This window comes from Cryptomeria japonica, chromosome 10 (assembly GCF_030272615.1).
Source record: "Cryptomeria japonica chromosome 10, Sugi_1.0, whole genome shotgun sequence".
Classification (NCBI taxonomy): Eukaryota; Viridiplantae; Streptophyta; class Pinopsida; order Cupressales; family Cupressaceae; genus Cryptomeria; species Cryptomeria japonica.
This window is the reverse complement of record NC_081414.1, coordinates 98,556,968-98,575,799: the sequence shown is the minus strand read 5'-3', so window position 1 is coordinate 98,575,799 and position 18,832 is coordinate 98,556,968. Positions and strand designations below refer to the sequence as shown.

Here is an 18,832-nt window from a genome sequence, read left to right as displayed (position 1 = left end):
GCAAAGGACCAAGTGAAAGAACTCGGTAGCATGATGAGGATGAAAAGGAAAACTCAAGCAAGATCATCATCGGAGATCTTTATTTCATCAAGGCTCCTGCCACATCAATGGCAACAAAGAAGACATTCGGGGCAAGCATGACAACAAGAGGGTATGATACATTCAAAGTTTTCATTGCAGCATGGTAAAATGAAATTTTGTTGATAAGGAATATTGAGGTAATTTCTTACAATCTTGAATTCCCTTCGGGAATCCAAGAATCAAAGTCAATTCATTGAGGAGTTAACTTAAACCAAGTGTATCATTCATCAAGTAAATCATGAATAAGGAAAGATCAGTCATCATCATCACTATTGAAGCTTGAGATGTTGAGTGTATCAAGAGATATTACCCAAGACATCAATATTCATTCATGATGATGTATCGAGTACAAGTACAAATTGAGGTGTCATCCTAGTCATCATTCCACCAATCGTAAGGTTTTACATCAGCATGTCCGTATTCAATGAACCAAGCTCATCCATGGAGGCACAAACTTTAATGTACCTACCCTCATATTTCATTGGTTCACTTTCAATATTGAACCTGAATGTAATTTTCTTATTGGCCCGAAGGAGTTTGTTGTAACAAACCCTAATTAGGTTTTTCATCTTGTAATATTGGCCATTGATCTCAAATCAATCTGAGTCTTTGAATTGTAATGATCTCCTATATAAGGCTTAAAGTTGTCATTTGTAAAGGTTAATAGCAGGTTAATGTTAGAAGAGTAAGAAGATTAGATAGATTAAAAGTTAGCAATTAGAATAGAAGTTAGATTAGGAGAAGGCAAAGATTGTTGCCAAAATCTTGTTGTAAAGAGCATATGATTTCATTGAAGCTATGGTGAATTAATGTGTCATTTCAACAAGTCTCATGGTCTCTACTTCTCAATTCATTTGCTTTCATGTTGATTAGTTGAATGATAGAGCGTTGTGCATGATTCATGGTGAAACTCCTAATCCATACTACTAGTAGTTTGTTGATTGCAAATTCGCCTTGTGTGGTCAATTGGAATACTTGATTGAGCTTAAGTTCAATTGTTATTCAATCATTGATATGCATTCAATTAATGGCATCTATGCTTGATAGTGATTGGAAAATCATCTAATTTCCTTAGAAGATCGCACTAAGCTTTGTGGAGTTGTTGCTTTGCATGTCAAATCAAGGCTTAGTGGGGTTTCACCAAAGATTATTCATTGTCTCTTGCATTCTTAGGAGTAGTGTAGTCTTCCTAAACCCTATGTCTTTTGCCCTTTTTTTTCTCCAAGCAAGTATTTAGAATCTAAGTTCCAACAATTCAAGCATTCAAGTATTCAATGTAAGTCCCCTTGGATTACCAGTTATCACATCAACCAATTGAGTTATCCACACGTCATGACTTGACTATAGAAACCTTGGAGTCGTCTTGGTTGATCACATCATTTAGCATCCAAGAAGATTTTGATCAAGAGGATAGAATACTTTTGGTATTTTATTCTAGTGTTTGATTGTGCCTAAAAAACACATCAACAAGAATCTAATGGGTGCATAACAGATTTCTAATAGAAGATTGTGGCCATATTTTTGAGTGATCTATGATGAAGTCATAGCAGATTTGAAAAAGTAATTATTGCAGTTTTGTGAAGGCCTCATATAAGAAGACTTGAAGGTGTGATAAGAATTGGATTGCAAAAGTGATAGTGATCTTCTTGTGAAAGATTCATATTTAGATTATAGGAGATAGCAGATTTATAATATTGCAGACTTGTGATCAGTTTTATAATTGACTCAAGAAAGAGTACATGTGCAGATTTTGAAGGCAAGATTGTGATCACTTTGTGGCAAATTGGTGATCAGACTTATAGCAGATTTAAGTGACAATTATTACAAATTAAGAAGGGAGTGGTAACTCTTGTGACTATAATTTTGAATGAGGGGTTGTTGCCTCTAAAAGAACGAGGGGTTGGATCACGAATTAGACTGAGAGGTTGGTGCCTCTAGTGGGAAAGTGTCTCACAAATAGAATGAGGGGTTGGTGCCTCTAGTGGGTTGATACCTACGGATTTGTAAAAGAAGCTTTTTATATATAAGGAAGCTATTTTATCGTGGTTTTCTCCCATAAGGATTTCCATGTATATATCCTGTGTTCTACTTGTGTTACATGGTAGTTAAATTTCATGTGAATGTTTATATGAAATGAATTGCTTTGGGATTAAGTTATGTGCTTTTGTCGTTAAGTTGAAAAAGTAAAAGTTTGTCGTGATTCACCCCCCTCTTAGTTTAATTGTGTTCTCAACAAACACGTCTCCCTAAATACCTACTCCTTAATCCTAGCCCTCTATTTTAATTTAACCTCTTAATCCTATTCAACCTCATCCTTTACCTTTCCACCTCTTAATCTCCTCCCTTCATCTTTACCTTTCCACCTCTTAATCTCCTCCCTTCATCTTTACCTGCCCTTCAATCCTATTGAGTCTCTTTCACCTATGTGATTTTGGCCATTCTTTTCACCTCTTAATCTCAGCCCTTGATTTTCCTTGATGCTGTCTATAAAAGAGGCTTACTCTTATTTTTCAATAAAATAGCATACTTGGAGTGATACATCATCACATCATCTTTGCAATCATAGCTATACATCATCACGACCACATCTGTTCTTCCTTGAGCTCTTGTGCAAGTGCAACACAAATCTGAGAGCAACAACATCAAATACAAGATCATGGAGGATAGGAGAACAATGGAGACAAGCCTTTTATGCATGTGAAGGTATATTGGTTTATTTCGTTGTTATTTGCATGCATTTGTTGTTCTCTATTGATGTTGTGTTGAATTAGTTTGTAGATCTAGGGTTTAGTGGTTGGATCTTTAGGATTTACAAATATGATTCAAAATTCGACATAAACATTTTGGCACGCTTTTTGGAAGGGTTCATTAACATGATCATGAAATCAGAAATAAATTAAGTAATAAATAATATTAAAGAATGTATATATAAATATATCATCATCGCTCAGAAAATTGTTCTATTTATACGACTTCATGATTTTCTGTAGGAAGCCAAAGAGTATAAGATAAATATGACAAATGAGAAAAACATTTCAACTAACGAAGGTTAATTCTGGCCAGCCATACCTTGCCGACTAAGTACAAGGCAAATACAAATACATATTAATTGCTCATGAAAAAAAGGGGGGCAAGTATAACGAAGACACAGCCAGTACTTGCTTTGTTCTGACAGCTGAATAACCAACTATACAAAGGTGGTTGTTATGGAAATCAAGTGTTGAAGTCAACGACTTAATCATAAGGGCAGAGATTCATATGATAAATAGCGATCCACATAAGGTAATAAACTAAAACAAAAGATATTTGTATACAACGATTACAATTATATTAGATGCAGCGATTAGCTTATGGGCAGTGATTAATTAAGAATATTAGTAAGGAAATAACACAGCAGGGCAGCGATCAAGTATGAATGGTTGCAACCCTTGCAAAGGCAATAGACTCAATGAAAAGGTTTGTCTTCTCCTCGATTTAAGATATAAGAGGAAGGACAAATCACTTGGAAAAGGCATCGAAGGAGATATAGTAGATCTGCATTTATGTAATATTTATTTATCCATTGATATCATGTGAGATCTGTATTACTATATGTACATAAACACAATATAAATCAGTGTATACATTATCAATAAGACTGCATTTCATATATCAGATTTATACTTAATTTATTGTACATTCATAATGCATAACGATTATAACAATTATTATATTCATGACTCCATCTTAATTCATTTGCTAATGCCTATGAGAGGATGTAAATTCTCACAAGTGATGGTGAGCTCAAGATGGGTTAGGGATGTATTGTAACCATTTCACACATCGCCCCATCACAAACGGGGACCACCTTTTTGCTTTAGTTTTAGGTTTTGGATAGGTTTGGCGGTGGTTAGATCCTTTAGATTTGATGAGGTTGAGTTGACTTAGTCCTCAACGCTTTTGAAATAAGCGATTCAGGATGATCATGTTAGGGTTTAGGTAGATCCAGAGCAAATACAAATTAACAATTATATGCAGATACAAACACAAAAGATGAAAAATGCATGACACGTATAACACAGATTTAACGTGGTTCACCCAAGATGGGCTACATCCACAAAACACATCTGTCCAATCTTTTCTTATTATCCAGTAAATCAGTACAACACCATTACAATGCCTTTTTCATTCCAGCCGCTTATAACAAGCAATTTTAGGGCAACACTCAAAGTTGGTTATTTTTTAGGGTTTTTTCAGTGTCAGTTTTTCAACAAAAAACAACAATTTTTTTTTCCTCAGCGGTTGCGCCCTCTAACCCCTGCATTGAAGATACACAACGAGTGTACAATACTTGCATCATCAGTCGCCACATATCAATAGATCATTCCATTTTGATCATTATCATTGGCTTGCCAAATCAAAGTTGAAGTGCTGAGTTTGAATATGGAGAATTGTTAAAGGAGAATGAGTGTGTGAAGAGAGGATGGATTGGCTTAAAGCAAGGTAGTTGCATGAGCAAGCTGAACATTTGATGTCACTTTCTTTGCCCCCTTGAAAGCCCGATCAGGCTTGATGTCACTCCCTTTGCCCCCTTGAAAGACCGATCCAGCTTGATGTCATTTCCTTTGAGTGTCCTTTGAAATTTTGATCAAGGGAGAGCGTTTGATGTTTTAGCAGCGATTTGGAGGATCTTGGGCTTAACCGAACAAGGTTGATATCTTTGAGTAATTGTCATTGCTCTCCAATTTCCCAAGTTCACCTACATAAGAATTCAAGGATGCTCTTGTCCGCCCTACATGCTACCACACTATCCTACTGACAAGATAATATTGCTTGAGTTGGTGAGACAATTGACCATATATGATAAAGTGCAAAAGAATAGACATAAGACATGGATTGCTTTTCCCATCTTAGCTGGGTAGTCATTGGAAGTGTGTCCATACCTATAGGCAGCAGAGAAATTAAAAGAAGAGTTGAGATCTCACTTCCTTATCCCATACTTCTCTAGAGAGAAATTTGATCCTTATGGCAACATGAGAAGAGCTAACAGAGGAAGACATAAACACAAGCTATAGCTAGAAGACTATTGGATGAACGCCCAAGATGATTTAGACATAAGAAGAAAGATGTGCTCAAGGCTACCAATTGACAACGCTAGGATGTGCAAAGTTTTCGACATCCTCGATCAAGCACAAGATAGGGAAAACACCTTCAACCGATATACGTGTAAGAGAAAGACAAGGATGTGGAAGTCAATTGGATTGATGTGGAGATCATCGATTTGAAAGATTTGATGAAGCTAGTCATAGCATGCACATGATGATGGGTAGACATCCAAATTCAGAAGTTGAAGAGCTAGAATGCACAATTGACTTTCGAATTGATGGGAGAGACATAATCATCTGATGAAGATACAGAAAGCATGAGTGTGAGTGGAAGTGCCACCTAGTCAGCTCACTCTAGAGGATCGAAGAGAAAGGAAAGTTACAAAGAAGGATCATCACACAAGAAGCATAAGACCAATCCATGCTGCCCTTCTACTAGTTCTTCTTCCATACATGATGTAGAGATGAATCATGCAACTGATAAGCAAAGTCAACCACCTAGGAGAAGCATAGATCATGGATCGAATGAATCCATGGAATCTACAGTCCAAAATACCAGATGCGAAAAGACAAACAAAGAGAAGCAACCACAAGTCCAAGATAATCCAATGCCACATGAGCAAGCTAATAGCAAGGCAGGTGAAGATGAATATGTGGATATAGAAAATGAAGATGAAGAAGTAACGTCTCCACGCCGAGAAGATCAACAACTCAAGGCGGTGCAAGTGGGAGTAGCATGATCTGCTGTCCCAACATGGCTTAGGGAGAGATTGGCAAAAGAAGTAATAGTAGTAGAGGAAGATCCTATTGATGATTTAGACAACTTCATGAATAGAACTCAAGAGATAGCAGAAAGAAGAAGGCTACTAAAATGTCAAAAATAACAAAGGATAATGCAGGATCCCGAGTGATACAGATTGCCACTCCAAGATTTCAATTTACCTCAATTTGTACATCACCACCCCACCTTCACTACCGCTCTATTGTTGTTCCTGCGCTGTCCCCAAATTTAGGTCCTTAGTTCCCCCATCCTTGAAACTTGTTCTTGTGTCCTTGTGTCTCCTTGCCATGAAACTTTGTGGAACTATGAACTATATCTAGCAGGAACATTACAGTGGTATCAAAGTAGATCATTATACTATATAGTTTTTAGGGGATTTAAGGAAAATTAACATTAATATTCATTAGGGACATTACAAAAGTAGTAAGTATCCAGCATATTAGGAAATATATGTGACTTAGATGTAGAATAAGTGTATGATAGAAAAATGAAAGATTCGTAAGCATTGAATAAAAATGCTTGATTTATAGATATTGAAGTATGACATAAAGAGATCTACGTGAATGGGGTCAATAATAGTGTAATAGTATAATAAATTTGCTCATGGAAGTATGACATAAAAAGAAAGTACAAAGGAAGTAGGAATAAACTATAAAGAAATGGGATACTAAAAATAGTGTGGATGGGCATGATCTAATTGGGTCAACATGAAAAATGAGAGAACTACAAGGGTATTTTTAATTTTACTTTGTCTCCAAAATACCATGAAATAGATAAAGGAACAAACAAATAGATGAAATGGAAACAAATCAATACAAATTTTTTGGGTCAACGTGAAAGAGTCACTAGGACCTCAATGCTTTGCATTGTCTCCAAAATCATTGTATGAAAAGAGGACAGCTCAAGGAGCTGAAATGGACATGATAGATTCTAGGAAATATACAAACTAGGAACAAAAACATATCACATATGGTGTTTCTCGCTATAAATGTAGTTAGAGATCCATAAGAGGGAACAACAAGGAGAACAAAACATATAATTAATAGGAAATAGAATGAGCAGACTCAATCGTAGAATGAAATCAATCATCCACAAGTTAGTCAACATTGTTTAAGTGTTTAGGTGATAGCTTTGCCATGTGGGTCGTGAGACTAGGAGAAAGATAAAGAAGAGGCCTTGAAGAGTAGAGTAAGATAGAATTAAAAGATAGAACAATGAGAAGGGATATATATAGGAGACTAAAATATCATCTACTTGGAAGAAGGGAGAGTCACATTAGTCACTATAGGAATAGTAGAGAAGGTAGAAATTGTAGTAGGAAGGTCCTTCTAAGTGGTAGTGGGCTCTAGAAGGAGTGGAGGGATGTTGGGTGTGGGTAGTTGTGGTGGAAGAGTGGAAGGAGGGACCACAATAGGTTTAGGAAAGTGAGGTCCCTTGGCTTTTGGGTTTGGTTGGGTTGGTGGTGGGTGGGCTTTAGGTTGAGGAGGTGTGGGAGGGTTGTCAATAGGACTAAAGAGGAGGCATGGTAAAGGGAGGAAAATAGGGGTTGAGCATATGGGCAGGAAAGAAACTGTCAAGGCTTTCATTCAAAAGTGGATGGAGCAAGAGGTCCAAAAACACGTCAAGGATTATGAAAAACGATACTAGCTTTTTGTTCCTTAACTACTAACATTCACCCTTAGGTAAGAGTTTCAAGAAGAAAAATCCACTATTTGGATGTTCTATTTTCATGCTCAAGTCATCACCATGGTTATTATTTTCCATTAATATCGAGTACTCTAATAACCTTCAACTAATGTATCTTACTAATAATCACAAAACAAAGGAACCCACAAAGCATCCAAGCACCTCTAAGGTGATTACAATCCATTGCTTTGGACTTTCATTCTCTTGCCTCTTTTCTAATCAGCAAAGATTTTGGTGGGTTTATGTTTTACAAGCCTTTCTCACAATTTGTAACACGGGACTATCAAACCCCAATATTTTAATAATTATATCTCTTTGGGGCTTCTATAGTGTAGTATTAGTTTGATGTTTTATTTTTGTGAGTTTTTTCACTACGTGGAGTATTTTCATATTGAGGGCATCACCATAGTTACTATTTTCTGTGAGTAACCATTGCTTTAATGATCTTTCACTCATTTATCCTTATTGTAATCACAAGAAAGGAGAACTAATAAGCACACATGCACCTTTAAAAATTAATATAATCTAATGCCTTGCGCTTTGTACCTCATAGCCTCTTTTCCCATTGCAAAAATAAGCTTTTGGTGATCGTATCTTATAAGCTTCCTTTGTCTCACGGTTACAAGCCATTCTTTTCAGAATGATCTTGTATGATTTATGTAGCATTTCTGAAGTTATGCTCAATTTGCTTTCTCATTGTTTTATTATCTTAATCTGATTTGGCTTTTGGATTTGATTTCAATGATTATTTTCACAGTTCTATTTAAAGGGAACTTGCAAGTATGGTGCACTGTGCAAATATGGTCATTCAAATCAGAAGGAAGGATCTGGAGGGGAGCCAAAATTTAACTACTTGGGGCTTCCTATTCGTCAGGTTTGTTATGCAAGGTCAAAATATTTCTGTAGTTTTGGTTAATATTGTGTTTCTTGACATTTTAGATTTTCCGTATGCCCATAACATAGTTCAGGGTTATACCGTTGTTTAGTGTTGAAACATTTTACTTTATATTTTAAACAATGCATTCTATGTGGGAATGCTTTGGTTATTTAGTTAGAATATGCACATAAAGAAAATATATAAATGTAGATTTTCTTTTGGACAGGGAGAAAAGGAATGTCCATTTTATATGCGCACGGGATCTTGCAAGTATGCTGTTACTTGCAAATACCATCATCCAGAACCAGGATCAGAAGCAACAACATCTGTATCCAATTCTCCTACAAGGGATAATTTAACATCATCAGAAACCTCATATGGTTCTGTAAATCCATCGCGGCCGTTGCCACGAGCTCCCTATTCTCCTTTGCCACGAGCTCCCTATGCTCCAAGTATTCATCCGGAGGAATATGGATCTTACATGCATCCCATGTATCCATCTCAGGAAGTCTCATCACCAGTGCCTGGATGGAGCAACAACTATCAAGTGAGTTTCTGAATTTTAATTACTATTCTGTTGCTTTCACTGGGATGAGTTTTTTTGTCATTGAATTTGAATGCGAGACCAGTATTGAATTGTGACTTTGCTTCTTGTTGTTTATGAGATGATAATTGATAGAGATTACAAGAGGACCTTTCCATAATGGAAACAATCGAGAATAGAAATACGAAAGACAGAAAGGAAACTTCCTAAAACTAACTAAAGATGAAAGACATAAAAGGAAGTTTCTAAATACTAACTAAATGACTAAGATGACCATTATATCAATATTACAATATTATTTTAATAGTTTATTCCCATCCATCCCTTGTTTTTACTTTCTTACCTTAACCTATAAACTGTTACCTTATGATCAAATATGTAATTTGTGACTACATCTCAACTCAAGGCTTGGGTTACTTATGGGGTGTTGTTAGGCTGTCATAATTGATTCAGTTTATAAAAGACATCTAATGTTGCTTGTGACCACATCTCAACTCAAGGCTTGGGTTGCTTAGGGGGTGTTGGTAGGTTGTTATAATTGATTCAGTTTGTAAAAGACATCAAAAGTGATTCAAAATCATTGTCCAATTATCAACTTGGGGTATTATAATTTAAGACTAAGAATATAGTAAGAATTCTGCATTAGCTGTATTTTTCTTCAGGATTCAGTAAGCCACCTGCAGGCAACATGGTGGAGGAAATGAAAACAAGAGGATGTTATAAACTTTCTGTGAAGAAAAATATTAATGGAACATCTCAAAGGATTTTAGAGATACTTATTGCATGCATAGGGTTAGAATAAATATTTATGCATCACGTGCATTTTCTGTCAGGAGTTAGTAAGCCACCTATGGTCAACATGGAGGAAATTAAAACAAGAGAATGATATAAACTTTTGGTGGGGAGAAATATTAAATATAAATATCAAGGAATCTGTAATCCAGAGATACTTGTTGCATGCATATGATAAGAAGTCTCTGTATGAGAGTTCTAATCACGGAGAAATGCTAAATATAAGATCTCAAGGGTGTTCAATTTATAGATACCAATTATTATTAGAAGTCTGTGTCTGAGAAATTTATGTTTTAGTTGCACTTTGTCTCTTTAACAGTTGGAACTTGTGAGTAGACTTGTATTGGAGACATTAAAAATGTACCATAAATCTTATTGATTTGAATAGAAATACAAGAGATGCATTTCATATTGATACCAATCGGTAACACATCAAATGAATTACCAGTTGTTTTCTGTGAATGCATAAGCTGGTGAAGTGAGATCTGTAAATGCTCAAGCTCTGTGAAAATGAAGGCCATGTATGATATTGATATCTAAAGTAAATAAGGCTATTGATATGTAACAATTCAATTAGTTTGTTGTGGCAAAAGGGATTGAATATGACATTTCTGGTTGTTTTGCTGTGATAAAGTCTGCTTCATCCATCTTAAACAAAGCTCCATTATTTAGCTGTTAACCGTTTCACTAGTCTGTAAATACTTTTGAGTTTTGGGTCAAATTGCAGTGGCCTTAGTGGCCCTTAAAATTGTCTGTGGCACCGAAGAGAAATAAAAAGTTTGAAAGTTGTTCAAATGAACAAACATGATGACTTTTCTTTGTTCAACTGCAATGAACTTCACATCTTGAAATCATTCAGGAAGAATAAGTATATAAAGGTAGTTACTCGAAAGGAAAGCAGCATAAGAAAGGAAATGTATTGAGATACGATAAAGGTGTCATATGATGTTACATAGGGATGGGACTTAAAATTTATTACATCAGAAGATGTCAAACAGCTCAATGTCCCAAGAAAAAGGGAAAATGGGATAAATTTGATACATAGCATTACATAGCCTTGAGGCACATGGCAAAAAAAGAGGATTACATTTTTTGCAGCCTAAGGGATGTTCATCTTGAGGATATGAAAGAGAACCTCAACTAAGACTGTCAGATTTGAGCAGTTAATTGTTAAAGTTACAAAAACATCTTCACTGAAGTACTGTTTTTAAACATCACACGATTAATTTATTGTGGATGGTGATGGTGAACCACTGAATACAAAATAACAGGGATCTGGAGAAAATCTATGACTTTTGAGCATATTGAATAAATTTTCTCTCCTTTTTGCAGATGTTTTCTATATACTGTAATGCCTGATAGTATTTGAGATCTGAAGGTGGGTGGTAGAGCTTGCCAACCTAGCTCCATGTCTTGGCCACAGATTTTGTGCCAGTTACACCATGGGTCATATTAAACAATAAAGCTAGATGTTTAAATTTTCAATAAAAACTAGCATTGTTATCTTGAGATATGTTTTCTATTGAAACAATAGATAACATTTTATTCATCTAAGGCATTATATTGTTTGCTATGTTTTGGTTTAATGAATAAGAGTTTTTCCCCTAAACTTGATTTTCTGGTACTTCTGAGTCTCAGTTATTGTTTGCTTTTACAGTATAATTAGGGCTTTTGGATTGCAATTGCTGGAAGCATACATGTTTTCTGACACTGTTAGAGGTTTCCTGGTTTCTTTTTCTTTTAGCAACATCTAGCTTTTATTAAATTGCCAAGGACATTTGTAAATTTCTATTTATTATGCTGGTGTGGTTACTCTGTGTAGAGGAGAAAAGTGCATATTTAACACTTTCACATCTCCTTTTATGCTACTTTGTGTGGATATTGTAATTGCATAGTTTTAGAACTGAATTTGGCACTTTTGGCACATTCATTAAATGAGTGTCTATTCTCTCTGATCTCGTGCCTGAAGCCATTTAAAATGTGTGCGTGCATGTGTTCAGATATGTATATATTATAATTTGTTCGAATATGGTACCATACATAATACATATATCTAAAATCTCAAGTGATCAGAGCATGTGCAGATGTGTTCATGTGCGTGTATCTGTTATTATATACACATATTAAAAAATTCAGTATATGCGTGCATGCATTTGTGTGACTGTGTATGCATGTGTGTTATAATGTACTTGTATTAACATGTGTTACAATGTGTGTGCTTGTATAATATATATATATATATATATAATTTCAAGTAACAAGAAAAATACAAATTACATTTCTTTATTTTGCAAAATTAAGCATCATTAATCAGATAAGCAGGAATTATGTATATTCCAGTACAATATCTGATAGTGTCGCATAATCAGGATTCAGAATGCAAAGTATAGAGTGACAAGCTCAATCATTATCATCAGACTTGCTATTCCACATTTATCCAAATAAATCATCTTTATTTATGTCATTCTTGGAGTGAGTCTTGTTGGGCTCCAATGACAATCCAATCAATCCCAGATGCACCTCCACATCCGCAGCTATGATCTTGGCTGATCAGGTTTAATATCCCACCATGTTACTAGAGAATCTTGATAATTAGTTCTCTTGCAATCTTGGAGATTGTAATGTCCCTTCCTGGAATTACCCCAAAAATAACAGTCCTATCTAAGTGTAAGGAAGAGATTAATTTTAAAATTACCAAAAATTATGTAAAGCAGTAACACTAGTTATCATTTAGAAGGTAGGCTAGTATAATAACACCTATATTTATAGGAAATAATGTTAGATAACAACTTTCATGAATACCTGTCTTAGGCCTTAAATAGAGCGGAATGAGTTTTAGGAATACATGGCGATTCGAAGTAGAGCCCTGCAAACAGGTTAGGAGAGATGAAATATATATATATATATATAGTGTTGCATACATGATCATAATAGATTCTAATAGCTCTGCCAAGTAAGACATAAGTTCGCTCTAAAGTTGTATTCATGTAATGAACATAGACTAGGATGAACAAGTGTGGTGTCCAAGAGACTCCCCCATCTAGGCTCAAGAGCGGGCTTAGCCCCCTTGACCCCATGTAGCCCATGCCATCGATGAGATGCCCTACCTGGTGGGTATCCTATCATTGTTTTCCTCCACTTTTCACACCTATCCTATGTTCCACATCTACATCTTCATCCATTATGACAGAGAGAGAGGGCAATCACAGTAAGGTGCCCAGGAAGTTTATACTTCGCAGGCCCAAGGGCAGCACCCTTGTACCCCCTTGGCCTCATGGGAGTCCCCGGTCTTAAACCATGAGGTGGCGTGCCTATGAGATAACCCCAACACCGTTATCCTAATTGTAATTCTCTCTCCCTCTATCATAGCTGGAGAAACATTCAAAATGTGTAGGTATGCAGAAAACTGTGGAATATCACAATCAGATATAACATACATATATTAGCAATTATATCAGCAATAGATTGTTTATCAGGAATATGCAGAATATCAGTAATATTAATTATTGTTATGCAGGATATCGGCATCATATTATTAATCATGAATATGCAGAAGTAGATGTATATAAATATTATTGCAGCACCTATGATATTTGCACAGAAATTCCATACCAACTGCAGTGACCATATGGATTTCCTGAGTTTCAATGACTTAGGAGATATCAAATCTTAATCCTTCGATCTACTGAAATGCCTGTGTGTTCCTTCGCTTCCTCATGTCTTTTTCCCTCTACAATTTCTGCCAAAGTTATTATCTTTTTTATATCCCCTTCAAGCCCACAGCCCGGTCCTATTTATCCTAGGCGCAAGGGCAGATTACGAAAAATGTGTCTCTTGTAGGAGGGCGTCTTTATCAAGGGGTATAACCTCTATGTTAACCGTTTCACCAAGAACAAAGATGTTACTGCTGTAACTTAATAACAGTTCTGATCTGAACTGATCGATGGTTATTCTCAGTGGATGCTTTGATTTGTTTCCTTTATATCTCTCAATGTGAGGGAGGGGTCATACCTTTTCATCATGTATGCCCTTTGGCAAGAGACACACGCTTTCACTTTGAAAGAGTGGAACTCCTCATTATTTCTGCCCTTTGAAAGGGACACAACCTTTCACAATCAGATCTGCACTTCTTATTAAATCAGATCTGCATTTCTCATTCCCAAATTATCCCCTTCGAATGAGGCTCTCTTTCCCCTTTATACCTCATGTTTGGGAGAGTCACAACTTATCATTTCATGCCTTTTGTCCATTCATTAACTTAATTAAATTTTTAATTATATTTAATTATATTCTTTTTCATTTTAATTTTATTTTTATTATTAATATTTACCATTAAATTCTATTTCAAAGTGGGGACATTACAGAGATGTAAGGCACTATGTACTGCCACTAGCTTCTCTCTTTGAGAGTTCAGCCTATTCCTCTTGTTTGAATGAGGTTAAGTAATAAGCGAATTGATACCGTTTAGCATTAAAGGCGCTAGCAACTTAAGAAAGACAGCAAAATATGAGCATGCTCATGTAACTGGCACCATCCAATGGGGCCACACAATAAAAGAGTGTCTATTCTCTCCAGTCTCTTGCTGGAAGCTATTAAAAATTGTTGCTAATTTACTGACAATCGAAAATACATTGTTATAATAGATTTCACTAAAAATATTTAAACCCTATTCTATATGAATTTCATGGTTAACTGGAATGAATATTTTAGATTTGCATTCTGTTTGCTGATTTTCAAACTTCATGGATTAAAGTTGGTGAACCCTGTAAAAGAGCTATACACTTCACATCAGTTCAAAATCATCATTGAACACCAATTGCTTCCCTCATGTCTCCTCATTTGTTTTAGCTATCACCCACCTTGTCCACACCTTTAAGGCTTCTACTCCTCAAGTATCCTTTCCCACAAGACAAATTTGCTGGCATATCTCAGTGTCTATAGTCTTGACCCTACATTATAAAACTCTCAAGGACCATCTCCCTAGTACCTGATAGAGAATGGTGTTAGTATTGATCTTGGTTTTGGAGCCTCGTAGAAATGTCTTATGTTCAGAAGTATCGGGCCTTTCTTTAAATGTCAATGACTTTTCCAAGACATTTTCAGAAAGGCCCTGGCATGTCTGGGCCTGCTAAAAATTAAAAGGCAATGAGAAAGAAACACAACATGAACTAACTCAACTTAAATCATAAATCATAATATACAAAACTCAGATTTTTCAAATTATGTAGTGTTATATACTATTTTTATTCTCATGCTGATTATAAAAATACATTTAGTTCAAAATAGTCTCTTTATGTTTTATAGAACCCGAACATTTCAGATCTCTTCGTAAGAATGAATGAATGAATGATTTTATTGACGTCCATGAGACTGAACAGCCTATGGGACCAAGAAAAACACACTCTCTAAACCTCCTGAATATATTTTTCCATGTCTGATCTCTTGCTATGAATCTTGACTAGAAAGCTAGCCGTTTGGTTGATCTTGTCCTCATCAAATAACCGATGCATGTTGGTTGGCCTTCAGAATGATCTCATACTGAGCCCGAATATCATCATACGCTGTGCATTCAGTAAGAAAGTGCCATTCAGTCTCCATTGCTCCCATCCTGCAAAACAAACAAGTTCTCCCTTCCCATAACTCCTTGGGCCTTTGCCACCTACCCGTTTCACACCTAAGATGATGCGAACTAGTCCTCAGTTGTGCCACTAACAACCTAGCTTTTCCTTTAATAACTACCCCTAAATATGCTCTCACCATGTTCCCCAGTTGGGTTAAACTCTTTAATGTAATACGCCTTTTTGCGCCCAATGTGGTTATTCCACATGGCAGTTTTATTAGAATATTTAATTATATTTTAGTCACCTATATTTAGTTCCTTGTGTTTAATGGTCATTTAGCTTTTAAGCTTTATTTAGCATTTAGCTTTTTAGTAGTTCACTTTAAACGACTTGTTCTTAATTTAGAATGTCGTCTTGTAATCTCTATATATACGCTTGTATATTGTTGAATAGATTATCCGATTATTGAATCATTCATTCAATTTATTTTTCATGGTATCAGAGCATGGAAATTAAAAATTTCGAAAATTTTTATTATTAAATTTTTTTGAAGTTTTTTTTTTTTTTTTTTTTTGAAGAGATTTACTGTTTTTTTTTTAAAAAGCAGATTTTTTTCTCTTCCTGGGTAGTTTTTTTTTGCAGGTTGACAATTTTCCTAAGGTTTCTGCAATTTTCGACTAGGGTTTTGACCCTTCTGTTCAAGTCGAAATTTTATTTTGGTTGCAGATTCTTGGTGGGTTTTTCGAGAGCTCAACTAGGTCGTTGTCAGATTTTTCTGAGTGCATCGTTTTTCATGTCTCAATTTTTGAGCTGTCGGATTTGCATTCTGTTTTCAGATTCTTGGTGGGTTTTTCGAGAGCTTTTCTGGGTTGGTCTCAGATTTTTGTGGGTGCCTCGTTTTCCAAACCTCGAAATTTGTGCCTTGGAATTTGTGCTAGAATTCTCCTATAGGGTTTCAGTTTTTTTCAGCAGCTGCTTCTATTCTGATTTAAAAAAAAAAAATCAGATTCTTATGTCTCTTGCTTTCACTCAGTTGACCTTAATCAGCCTCGATTTCCGTGATGGCATCATTAACCAACATCATGTTGGAGTGCAGTCAGAAGTTCAATGGGCAGAACTATAATACTTGGAAGCAGCGGATGCTCTCAATTTTTGAGTATCGTTGTCTTGATCAGATAGTTTTGGGCAAGGAATCTCGTCCTACAACAGGAGGTGATGATCAAGACAAACATGATGTGAAGAATCGAGAGGCTGTCATGCTTATCAAGTTATCCGTCACAGATGATCAACTCCCTCAGGTGCCTTCAGGTAAAACAGCTAAAGAGATCTGGGATCTCTTAAAGGATCTTCATGAAATGTTTGACAAGAGCCGAGCTTTCTTCTTGAAGAATATGCTGTTTTCTATCATGATGGATGACAAGACATCTATCCAGGCACATCTTACGAAGATCAAGGAGATCCGTGACCAGTTGGAAGCTATTGGTCGTACCATGGTGGAAGAGGATATGGTAGTGATCACGCTGAAAAGTCTTCCCCTCTCTTATGAGCATTTCATTGACACACTCAATATCTCTTCTATTAGTGTTGATTTGAAGTTTCCCGATCTTTGCACCAAGCTTCTGCAACAAGATAGATGGAAGCAATAGTTTGGTAGTAACAGTGTCAATGCGGAACAAGCTTTTACTGCCAAGGAAAAGGGGAAAGGTGATTACTCACAGCCGTAAGGGCAACATAACTCTAAGGAGGGGTTCACGCAGAGATTCACATGTCACTATTGTGGTAGATCTGGGCATATCCAGAAATTCCGCAGAAAGAGGTTGGATGATCAAAAGTCCAACCAGGGAGGGTCTCAGGAGCAGGTACAGGCTCATGTTGCAGAGCATTCTGAAGAGAAGGAGTCAGCCTTCTATGTTTTTTGATTTTGTCATTGGATGGGTTTTCTGATTTTTCTCCACAAAAAAAATCATGGGAGGGTTTTGCTTGATTTTTCCTCAAAAATCAGGGAGTGTTGTTTTACCACGTGATGTCTGCTATTTTGCCGTGTGAGGTTTGCTGTTTTACCACGTGATGTCTGCTATTTTGCCGTGTGAGGTTTGCTGTTTTACCACGTGATGTCTGGTATTTTACCACGTGATGTTGTCTGGTGTTTTCCTGCATGATGTCTGATGTTTTACCGCGTGATGTTTGGTGTCTTACCACGTGGTATTTTGGGTCTTGCCATGCGAAGTTTCAGGGTTTTGTTCGATTTTTTCCACAAAAATCATTTCAAGGGTTTTTACCATTTTTTTCCACAAAAATGATGATTTGTATCTTCAGTTTTGGAGGGTTTGCCAATTTTTCCTCAAAATCATGGTTTCAGGTTTCAGTTTGGTTACCCAACATCAGGTTGGATGGATTCTGGTATTCTTGGTCGTTAACACTTTTCAGATCCAGGGAGGGTCTCCATCGTAGCAAAGTGTTCTTTTCATTTGTGATCAAAAGACCCACAGTGTCTTTTGTAGGGTAGTTAGTAGATAGAATGACCATTAAGGGAGGGTATTAGAATATTTAATTATATTTTAGTCACCTATATTTAGTTCCTTGTTTAATGGTCATTTAGCTTTTTAGTTAATTAGCTTTTAAGTTTTATTTAGCATTTAGCTTTTTCTTTTTAGTTAATTAGCTTTTAAGCTTTATTTAGTGTTTAGCTTTTTAGTAGTTCACTTTAAACGACTTGTTCTTAATTTAGAACGTCGTCTTGTAATCTCTATATATACGCTTGTATATTGTTGAATAGATTATCCGATTATTGAATCATTCATTCAATTTATTTTTCAAGTTTGAAACTTTTCAATGACAAACTTCTTTATTTCCTTGTTGGTATTAGGACAATCGTGCAGTTTGATGTTCCATTTATTCAACCATTTTATGTTTTGTTTCATCCAAGTTTTCTTTCTACAGTTAAGACCCTCTTCCATCGCAATCTTGGGCCACCTGTGGTTATCCATGTTTTCAACCTTATTTAGATAATTCATTAGCTGAGTTAATGCTGATGCCTCCAATGGAAAAATACCTGCTTCCGCCAAAAGGATTCCATATGGCACTGATGTTTTAACTTTGAGATTACTTGTGATTAGGTGTTTTTGAATTCTTTCTAACTGTCTCCATCCACATTTTGAAATGCTGCCTCCCCAAACTTCGCAACCATAGAAAACAACTGGTGTGACCAGCAAACCAAAAAGAGTTTTTTTGGTTTTCCAGTCTCATAATGCAACATTTCTGCACCTATTTTGAAGTAGATATGACACTTTCCATCCTCCCTGAATCCTTTTAGTCTCCCAACTAAGCTTATAGTGGAAGTCAATCCCCAGATACTTGTATTCTTTCACAATTTCCAACGGATTGCTTTCGAAAAGAAAGGTAATTTGTTTTTCTTTCCTCTTTAAA

The 18,832-nt window shown here is 36.0% G+C and overlaps 1 protein-coding gene across 1 annotated transcript in view; it reads left to right on the top strand.

Annotated features, from left to right (window-relative positions):
* Positions 1–18,832, top strand: part of LOC131060671 (zinc finger CCCH domain-containing protein 66) — a 125,723-nt gene that overhangs the window by 63,726 nt on the left and 43,165 nt on the right. The window contains exons 4-5 of the mRNA XM_057993992.2: positions 8,390–8,506; positions 8,736–9,056. Coding sequence (XP_057849975.2) covers positions 8,390–8,506; positions 8,736–9,056 — 438 coding nt within the window. The remainder of the gene's footprint in view (positions 1–8,389; positions 8,507–8,735; positions 9,057–18,832) is intronic.